Raw genomic sequence first — 11,158 nt, 5'->3', positions numbered from 1 at the left:
AGCCAGAATGCTTGCAGAATGAAGTTTCTCCCTGCACCTCCATACTTGAATGGAGAGGGGCTCATAGGATGTTGAAAGTGCCTATAAGATACAAGAGAAGAAATCGGCCATTCAGCCCATCGAGTCTGGCCCACCATTTAACATTCCACAGCCCCTTCTTCCCATCACGTTGATGCCCTGTCCCATCAAGAACCTGTACATCTCTGGCTTAAATGCACCCAATGACCCCCCTGTGGGGCACAGATTTGAAGCAGTCAGCCACTGGGGGAGATGCCCTGTTCCTGGTGTGGGCAGAGTGAAGGTGCTCAGCGGAGCGAGCCCCAGCGAGGAGGCCACAGCGGGGGCAGCGGCTACAGTAGATGCCCCCCACCCCCTGCGGGTGCACGGGTGAAGTGGGAGGGCAGTGGGCGATGGCGAGGTACTTGAGGGTGGCCAGGGGAAGGGGTCAAGGAGGGCATGGGAGTCATGGAGGGAGCGGTCCCTACAGGAGAAAACGTGTCTGGTGGTGGGGGTCGCGTTGGAGGTGCTGAAATGCGTTAGCTGGTGGGATGCACTCTCCAACTTCTCCGGATTCCATTAGGCCCCTCTCCCTCCTCCTTTCTGTCAGCTCCCCTCAGCTCTCTTCTGCCCTCTCACCCATATCCACCTCCCCTCCCCCCCACCATTTCATTTGAGCGCCCGTCTGCTTTATGCTCGTGCCTTGAAGGGCTCAGGGCTGAAACGCCAGTCAAATATCTCCTTCTGGACAATTTGTGACCTGCTGAGTTCCTCCAGCATTTTTGTGCCTTTAAAATCCTGGAGCTGGGAGCTCAGAGAATGGTGCTTGTTGACGTACACATTGTGCAACTTGTGTATGTACCTGCTGCTGCCAAATTTGTAAAAAAAAACCCCTATTACAGTAAATGACAAACTTCAGTAGGTTGCATAACGCTGTCACAAGCGCCAGCGACTCTAGTTCCAATCAGGAGTTTGTGCCCTCTCACCCGCGACCTGCATGGGTCGCCTCTGCTTTCCATCCACCCTTCAAAAAACCTATGGGGTTTGCAGGTTCATTGGGGTGGCATCATTCACAGGGAAGTGGCCAGGACTCCAAGGGACTGAGTTGCAGGGGCAGGTTAGGACTATCTTCCCTGGACCGTAGAAGAATAAGGCGAGATTTGATCGAGGTGTTTGAAATGATCAAGGTAGGTCGGGTTTTCCCCCTGAGGGTCGGCAAGATACAAAATCAGAGGGCGTGGGTTGGGGGTGAAAGGGGAAAGGTTTAGGGTGGAACGTCTTCACACAGGGAGCGGTGGGAGTGAGTTGAGGTAGCAAACGCGGGCTCAGTTTTAGCATTTAAGAAAATATTTGGACAGGGACGAGGATGGAGGGCTGCGGACAGGCGCAGGCCAGTGAGACCTGGTGCAGACTAGAAGGGCTGAAGGGCCTGTTTTCTGTGTTCAAAGGCTTGGGCTTGTGGACCAGAAAGGCCTGTTACTGCGTTGTATCTCAAATTCAGAATAAAAAGTTTAATTGAGTTAAAAGAGACGATAAAGAGGTCAGATCGAAAATAAATATTCATAGTGCAAGAAAACATGACTTGTAATGGTATAAACCTTTTGTGGTGTTGGAGCACATCCTGATCTGTGGGACAAGGGACAGTTCAAGAGCCTGATAACTGTTTGAAAGAAACAGTTCTTGAACCTCGAGGTACTGGTACATAGAACATCCTTTGGCCCACGATGTGGTGCTGACCTATACAAACCTGCTCCATAGACTAACCCTCCCCTCCCTCCCACCCATAACCTTCGATTTTTCTTGCATCCATGTTCCTTTTCAATGCCCCTCATGTTCCAGCCTTCACCACCACCCCTGGCAATGAATTCCAGGTACCCACCACTCTCTGTGTAGAAATTTTACCCCTGACGTCTCCTCTAAACTTTGCTCCCTTCACTTTAAACAGATTAAAATAAAAATTAAAACATAACAGCATGGTAACAGGCTCTTTCGGTGCACGAGCCTGTTCTGCCAAATTTCTTCTCTTTCTTTGGCTTGGCTTCGCAGACGAAGATTTAAACTACACCTCCGGTACATTTTGAACAGTTGGTGGAAACTGGAGATCACAGGGAGAAAACGTAGACCCGGGGAGAACGTCAAGCTCCTCAGCGACAGCACCAGCTCTCTGAAATTGTAACAGCACCACACTATCTGCTACGCTAACCCTGCGGCCCTAACCATTACATCATCTGTTACACTAACCATTACACTAATCTCTACATTAACTTCTACACAAACCATTACACTACCATTACACTAATGTCTACACCAACCATTACACTAATCTCTACACTAACCACTACACAAACTGTTACATTACCATTACAAGAATGTCTACACCATTACACTAATCTCTACATTAACTGCTACACCAATCATTACACTAATCTCTACACTAACCACTGCACTAACCACAACACCAACCATTACACTAATCTCTATACTAACCATTATACTAACTGTTACACTATCTCTACACTAACTGCTACACTAACCGCTACACCAAGCATTACACTAACTGTTACACTAACCATTACACGAACACCACACTAACCCTACTGCCTCCAGTAGTTGTCACTGCCACCCTGGGAAAAAAATACTGGCTTTTCTCCTATCTATGCAAACACTATTAAGACCCCTTTAAACCTCCCACCCTTCTTCAGTGCACGAGAAAAGCCCCAGTCCTGCTAACCTTGCCCCATTGGTCACATTCTCCAATCCAGACATCATCCTGGTAAATCTCCCCTGCGCCCTCGCCTCCCCTAGACTTTCCTCCCCTCACCTTACTCCTTCTGCCTGGATGTAGTGGTCCTGTCGGGGGTCCGCGGAGAAGTTGGCTGCCTTCTTGAGAGGATTGGAGGGGTGTGTGGTGGGGAGGGGGTGGCGTTTGAGCTGGGAGGAGGTGGCGCTGGTATCTCTCACCACCCCCCCACCCCCTCTCCCCTGAGGTGATGTTTTGCTACCGTAGGTTTCTCGTCACTGTGCCAAGTGTTGCTTATGTTGGCCTGGATCTGACACTCACCCTGCAAGTCTGTGAGACCCTTTCCGAGGTCTCTGCCACAATCCAATTTGAGATGCAAACACGGAACATGCTGATCTTACCTCGGCAGAGCATAGTGGAACTGGGCCAGAGGAACAACTTCACTCAAATTGTTCACATGCAGGTAATCCGACTGTCCAGAATACTTGTCAGTACGAATTGGAAACAATGTCTCCTCCTCACTGCTTATCAACACAGGCCCACCCCAAGGAAATGTGCTTACCCCACTGCTCTACTCGTTATACACCCATGACTGTGTGGCCAAGCCCAATTCCCATGCCATCTACAGGTTTGCCGATGACACCACAGTTGTCGGCAGGATCACAAATGGCAATGAGGCTTAGAGGAGGGGGATAGATCAGTTCGTTGAGTGGCGCCATGACAACGTCAGCAACAGTAAGGAGGAAGTCCGGGGAACATGGCCCAGGCCTCATCGAGGGCTCAGTAGTGGAGAGGCTCAAGAACTTCAAATTCCTGGGGGATTCAACATCTCCAAGGACCTGTCTTGGGACCTCCACACTGATACAATCACAAAGAAGGCTCGCCAACGGCTATACATTGTGGGGTGCTCGAGGAGATTCAGTATGCCACTGAAGACTCTCGAAACCTTCTACAGGTGGACCATGGAGAGCATTCTGGCTGGTTGCATCACTGCCTGGTATGGAGCCACCAAGTCCCAAGACAAGAATAAACTCCAGGCTGTGGTTCTCAACCTTTTTCTTTCCACTCACATCCCACCTTAAGTAATCCCTATGTCATCAGTGCTCTGTGATTAGTAAGGGCTTGCTTAAGGTGGGATGTGGGTGGGAAGGGAAGTTGAAAATCACTGCTCTAGACCCCATTTTTACTGAAATATTTTCCTTGAGAACAATGGTCATTGGCCCATTTCCTTTGGAGCTCTGAAACAGTCAATGAGGGATTATTAAACCAGTGGTTTTCAAACTTATTCTTCCCACCCACATCCCACCTTAAGCAATCCCTTACTAATCACAGAGCACCGATGGCACAGGGAAAATTTAAAGTGGAACGTAAATGGAAAGAGGAAGGTTGAGAACCACTGGTCCAGAGGGTCGTTAACTCGGTCTGTGACATTGCAGGCACCAAACTTCACTCCAGCAAGGATGTCGACAAGAGGCGGTGTCTTAAAAAAAGCAGCCTTTCTCCTCAAAGACTCCCATCACCCAGGCCATGCCCTCTTTCACTCCGCTACCATCGGGGAAAAAGATCCAGGAGCCTAAAGATGAATGCCCAGTGGTACAAGGACAGCTTATTCCCCGCTGCCATCAGATTCCTGAATAATCAATGAACCAAAGACTTTTCGGGCACTATTATTTTATTTTCTTACTGTATTGTCATAAGATGGTTATAATATGAATGTTTGCTCTATGACACTGCCGCAAAACCCCAAATTTCATGACTCGTTCGTGACAATAAATCCTGATTCTGAGTTAGCCCCCTCGGTGGATTGGAACATGGATGGACAACCAGCCAAGCTTCGTCCTTTATAATCCCTGAAAGCCTTCCACAGATTGCAGAACATCTACCCCAGCTCCATACCTAGTTGTGGAGGAGTACTGAATGGATGGGGTCCCAAATCCGAATCAGGTTTATTGTCATGAATGGGCGGCACGAACCTTGTCATTTTGTGACAGCAGTATTGGGCACGACGGGAGGAAAAGTTGCCATCAGTCCGGGCTCCATAAGTACAGCAAAAGTCTGAAAATCCTGCCTGCTCGGGGACTGGGGCTCTCAGGTAGAACTTTTAAAAATTCAAATTTGCGGAGGAGTAAAGCAGAGAAGAACAGGTCAGCTTTGACAGTTTCTTCATCAGTGCATCCAGGTTTCAAAATGGCGACTGCATGGCCACTTGTTGCCGCTGTTCATCTGTGGCGCTTACACATGCAGGCAAAAAGGCATGTTATGAGCCCAGAGGACCCCAAAACCCAGCAGCAAGAGATATTCACCAAGATAAATGTTTACTTCAACAAAAGTTACTTTTAATCATCTTTAAACATGAAAATAGAATCAAACTTTAACTTATTACTATTGACTTACTTAACCTAACTTAACCCCCCTTCCAATTCTAAGCGAACGTGTGTGTAATGCTCGTGTAAGTTTAGAAAAGTTATTTGATTCACGGTCCAATCTCACTTCTCATTCCTCCAAGTTCACCTGTATCAGCCAATTCTTATACTGTGGTACAGAATTTAACATTTATGAAGTTCATCAGGCTTTGGTGCTTGAAAGGTAAATGGTTGCCTTCTTGAGAGGATTGGATGGGAGGAATCAGGAAGGTTCTTCATTGTTTTAAGAGAGAGATTTGTTGCTCATGGGACACCCACAACTAACACTGCAGTGTTTTGCAGAACAAACTTGCCCCATCAGGGTTCTCCAGATGATAACCTCTTTCTTTCAGGTCATCACAGAGTTCCTTTTTGTTTCACTTATTTAAAGTGAAACATTAGGTATCCAGTCCTCTCCTCTTGTATGGACCACAAGGACTTTGACCAGGCTGAACTAAGAGCTCACAACCCGTCTTCAAAATGGGGTTTTTCCACAAGCTTGCCAGCCTATCCTGTTCCAGTCCCAGCTGCTGCTGCTGAACTTTAGCACTGTAGAACTCAATTCTTTCTCTCTCTCTCTCTGAGGAAAGCCTGTTTGACTCTCTCTGCTTACAAAACCACACAACCCTCTTAGAACAGCCAACTGCCCTCAGATGGCCTGTGGCTCCAGACCTAACCCCCTGAGTTCTTTCATCTGTTGCTTTCCAAGATAACAATCCATTAGTGAAGTCCCTTGGGCACTCCCCAAAGCTTTTGCAAAGCCCCCCAGAAGCCACCCTGTCTGACTTGAGCAGAGATCATTTTAAATGAGATCTGTTCTGAAATGTTTATATGTGACCGACACTAAAAAAAAACCAGCCAGAATTGATCTCCTTTAAAACATATTTATATACAATATAAAATACAACATAATCTGTCACAATACCACTGGAAACGATTACTTATAATTTAAGGAATCAACCTGAAAATTTTTATATGATTTAGAAACTATAACTATCAGTAAGAGTCTGTCCACATTATCCATAACACACTCCTCCCAATTAATATGTACAGGATAGAATAATATGTTAGGAATATGTGAATAGTAAATGATAAATAAATTATTTTGGGGGAGGGTAAAAATAAAAAAAATTATATATCATTTTGTATGATTTTTTTTACATTGATAATGAAGAATTATATGTATGTATTGATACAAATGAAATAGGATAGGTCTTTGAAGATGTTGACACCCAGGAGTCCGAGGCTCTTTACCCTCGCCACAGCTGACACTTTTGCCCGTAGACGCGAGTCCCACTAGCCCACATTTGTTCCGAACCTCCCCATGCCTGGCCTGTCCAAAGTTTCAAGTTTATTATCATTAGGTCCATCCAGATGAAGCAGCGTTTCTCTGGACCACGGTGTCCACGCGCACACCCAGTCCAGACTGCACAGTCATCGCATATTACTAAAACAAATACATTCAGACGCACAGCCCAGTAACAGGCCCTTCTGGCCTATGAGCCCGCGCCACCCAATTAACCTACAAAAGCTGTACATGATTGAAGGGTTGGTGGGGGGGGGGGAACTGAAGCCCCTGGAAGGGAATCCATGTAGGCATGGGGAGAATGTCCAAACTCCTTACAGACAGTGCTGGATTCGAACCCCGTTGTGCTAAACATGATGCCCCATCAAGAATATATCATCTAAGTATTTTGGGATGATTTTTCATGGTTACAGGACGCCACTCATCAATCTCACAGCTGGCGAGAAGACACTATTCCCTAGCCTGGCCGTCCTGATTTTGATGCTCCTGTCCCTCCTTCCTGATGGTTGCGGGTCAAAGATCCTGCGCGCTGGATGGAGAAGGACCTCTGAACTCCCAGCGAATGTCATCAACAGAGGAAAGGGAGCCCCACAGAGATCTTCTTGGCCATTTTGATGACCCTCTGTATTGATGTCCAGACCAAAGCTTTGCAGTGACCATCTGACACACGAATGCAGCCGGACAGATCCCTCTCAGTTGTGCTCCTGTCAAATGTGGTCAAGACCTGGCTCTCCTCAATCTCCTTTGGATGTACATCCATATATCCATCCAATATTTTATTGAGTATTTCAATGGCACCTGACTCAACCATCACCTATCCACCCAGCCATCCCTCCTCCCCTCAATCACTACTGTCCCATCCCTCTCTTCTCCACCTATCACCTCCTGCCTTTGCAATCATACCTCCAACCCCCTTCTCACTCTTTGATCAGACACCTGCCAACATTTTTCCAGACCTTGATGAAGCCCAAAACATCGGTGATGTATCTTCATCTTTGCTTACATAAAGGATAATTTTGACCTGCTGAGTTTCTCCAGATCGTGTTTTTCCTTCAACCACCTCCTCTGGCAGCCCATTCAATATGCCCACCTACTTCTGCCTGTTGTTCTTCAGGATCCTGTTAAATCTTTCCCCCACCCTGCTCCCATCCCCTCACTTTAACCCGATTTCCAGTTCAGCCCTGTTCTCAACGTCACTGAGGTCTCCCTCTAGCCCCCACAACACCCGCCCAGCTCTTTCCAATTCACCTGCACCAGGAGGAACTTACAGCAGACAATTTAGTCAAGCGTGGTAAGGGGGGAATGGGGGGGAGGCAGTGGGTGTGGCTGGGAGGAATTTTCTGAGTTTAAAGAGAGCCCACAAAATCATTGAGGACCCCTTTCACCCCGCACGCCACATCTTCCAGCTGCTCCCATCAGGGGAGAGATACAGGAGGATCAGAGCCGGCACCACGAGGCTGAGGAACAGCTTCTTCCCACGGGCAAGGTGAATGCTGAATGACAGAATTGACTAAGGTAACGCCATGTGACCCAACAATGTATGAATATTTATTTTTAATATATGCACATAAGACATGTATGTAAATACAGTGAATCTGCATTGTTTATCTACATGCGTGTTATGTCTGTACATATGTTTGCATTATGGACTGGAGAAGGTTGAAGAAATAAATGGGCAGACAGGGGGGGGATGGGATTGTGGTCTGGCACACTGACCTCTACCTTTCCGAGGCCAGTCAACAGCTCTCAAACACCTCCTCTTATTGACCCCTCCCTCAGCACCCCACCACCAAACATCAACCCACCATCTCCAACCTCATCACCTCTGGTCACCTCCCCGCCATGGGCACCAACCTCATTCTCTCCCATTCCCGCACTGCTCATTTCTACCCTCTACCCAAGATACACATCTGGGAAGACCCATTGTTTGCTCCTGTCCCACCAGACTAGGTTCATCTTACCTTGACTCTATCCTTTTTCCCCTGGTCCAATCCCTCCCCATCTACCTCTGCAACACCTCACATCCCCTCCATCTCCTCAATGACTTCAGATTCCCTGAAGCAGACCACCTCATCTTCATGATGGATGTCCAATCCCTTTATACCTTCATCCTCCACACAGAAGGTCTGATCCTGGACCAAAGACCCGACCAGTCACCCTCCACCACCTGGCAGAACTTGTCCTCACTCTAAATAACTTCTCCTTCAACTCATCCCACTTCCTCCAATTAACGGAGGAGCCTTGGGTCCTCGCATGGGTCCCAGCTCTGCCTGCCTGTTTGTGGGCTTTGTGGAGCAATCCATGCTGCAAGCCAACACAGGGAAGACCCCCCCAACTCTTCCTCCGGTAAATCGACAACCTCATCGGGGCTGCTTCATGCACCCACGCTAAGCCGGTCAACTTCATTCACCTTGCAGCCAACTTCCACCCTGACCTCAAACTCACCTGGTCCACTTCTGACAACACTCTCCCCTTCCTGGATCACTCCGTCTCCATCTCGGGAGACCACCTCTCCACCGGTGTATGCTACAAACCCTCCAACTCCCACAAATACCTGAACTACACCTCCTCACACCCCATCCCCTGCAAGGATTCCATCCCCTTCTCTCAGTTTCTCTGTCTCCATCGCATGAGGGTCTTCCAGTCCAGAGCTTCTGAAATGTCTGCCTTCTTTCACAAACATGGCTTCCCCTCCACCACTATTGATTCACCCGGACCTCCTCTATTCCCTGCTCATCCACCCTGTCCCCTTTGCCCCAGATGCAACCGGAGCACTTCTTGAGGTGTTCAAGCCCACCGGCCCCTGTCTTGACCACTTTTTACAGGAGCACAACTGAGGGCACCTTGTCCGGCTGCATCACTGTGCGGGACAGTGGCTGCAAAGCATTGGACCGGAAGTCAATACAGAGGGTCATCAAAACAGCCAAGAAGATCAGTGGGGTCTCCCTCTCCTCGATTGACGACATTTACCATGAACATTGTGCAAATAGGGCTCAAGGAATTTTAGAGGACCCTTTCCATCCATCACACAGATTCTTTGACCCTCTTCCATCTGGAAGTTGATACAGGAACATTAAAATCAGGATGGCCAGGCTGGGGTCTATCTTCTTACGGTGTCCTGTAACCAAGTAAATCATCCTGAGTATTTATGTATATTTATTTTGATTATCTCTGTGATCTTTCTGTCCTGTGTATCGTGTGTCCGCCGTGATCCAGAGAATCGGCATTTCATTGGATGTGTGCGGTCAGATAATATATAATTTTGATTTGAAATTAGAATCCCACGTGTTCAGCCGGAGAGTGTTCCAACTCCCTGCATGGATGGTGGTGGAGGTTGGAATTGAACCGGGGAGGGGGGGGTGGTCAGCCGTGCCATCTGTTGTGTCACACAGGGCTTGGTGTCACCTCCCTGATTGGGCCCTTGGGGCCTCTTGTTCGCTGGCAGGTGACATGGCCCCGATGCCTCTTCTAAGCAGGCCGCCTGGGTCGTAAACCTTGCACCTTTGCATCCGGCAGGCCCCTCACAGAAAGACGCCCTACCTGGACTCTCTCCGTAGGGAGTATTTTGTGACCGTAGTCGCCAAGATCGTAAGCCCGTTCTACATGACCAAGAGGTCTTCAATCCGCCTGATACCCCCACCCATCTTCATCTACATCATGACGGATAAGTCCATTTATACTCCGGATGAGACTGGTAAACACCGAGAATTTTGTTATCTTGTCAATTTTTAAGGGTAAAACTGCAGTTGATTCTCATTGCAATGGTTTTGTCGAACCACAGAACATCTTTCAGCCCCTCTGGTCTGCACAGAACTACTATTCTGCCTGGTCCCTTCATCCCCCACCCACCCATGTACCTGTCCAAGTTTTCTCTCCTTCCCTCTTCATTCACAGAGCCATCACCCCTACCCCCTGTTTGCTGGTCTGCCACGATGGCACAATTAGCGCAAAGCCTTTACAGTGCCAGCGATCGGGACCGGGGTTCGAATCCCACACTGCCTGCACGTTCTCCCTGCGTCTGCGTGGATTTCCTCCAGGGAGGGGACGCTCCGGTTTCTTCCCACCGTTCAAAATGTACTGGGGTATTGGTTAATGGGGTGTAAATTGGACCTGTGGGTCGAAATTGCCTGTATGTCTAAATATATATAACCATATAACAATTACAGTATGGAAACAGGCTATCTTGGCCCCTCTAATCCGCACCAATTTAAATGATTTCCTTTAGTCCCACCTACCCGCTCTCTGTCCATAACCCTCCAATCCCCTCACATCCATGCACTCATCCAACTTACTCTTAAATGACAGAATTGACCCTGCTGCAAGCACCTCTTCTGGAAGGTCATTCCACTCAGCTACCACTCTCTGAGTGAAGAAGCATCCTCGCATGTTAATTGTAAACATTTTCCCCCTAACCCTTAACTCATGACCTCTCATTCTAATCTCTCCTACCCTCAAGGGGACAGGCCTATTCACATCTCCTCTATCTATCCCCCTCATAATTTTAAATACCTTTATCAAATCCCCCCTCAACCTTCTACGCTCCAATGAATAAAGACCCAGTCTACTCAATCTTTCTCCATATTCTAGATACTGCAATCCAGGCAACATTTTTGTAAACCTTCTCTGCACCCTCTCTACCTTATTGATACCCTTGCAATAATTTGGAGACCAGAACTGCACACAATATTCCAAATTTGGCCTCACCAAAGCCTC

The 11,158-nt window shown here is 47.9% G+C and overlaps 1 protein-coding gene across 1 annotated transcript in view; it reads left to right on the top strand.

The window, feature by feature from the left end:
* Positions 1-11,158, top strand: part of LOC138753027 (complement C3-like) — an 89,054-nt gene that overhangs the window by 4,496 nt on the left and 73,400 nt on the right. Inside the window, exons 3-4 of the mRNA XM_069915621.1 lie at positions 3,005-3,200; positions 9,962-10,139. Of these exons, the coding sequence (XP_069771722.1) occupies positions 3,005-3,200; positions 9,962-10,139 (374 nt within the window). The remainder of the gene's footprint in view (positions 1-3,004; positions 3,201-9,961; positions 10,140-11,158) is intronic.

Source organism: Narcine bancroftii, chromosome 2 (genome assembly GCF_036971445.1).
Source record: "Narcine bancroftii isolate sNarBan1 chromosome 2, sNarBan1.hap1, whole genome shotgun sequence".
In the NCBI taxonomy this organism is placed as follows: domain Eukaryota; kingdom Metazoa; phylum Chordata; class Chondrichthyes; order Torpediniformes; family Narcinidae; genus Narcine; species Narcine bancroftii.
This window is presented reverse-complemented; position numbering and strand designations above follow the sequence as displayed.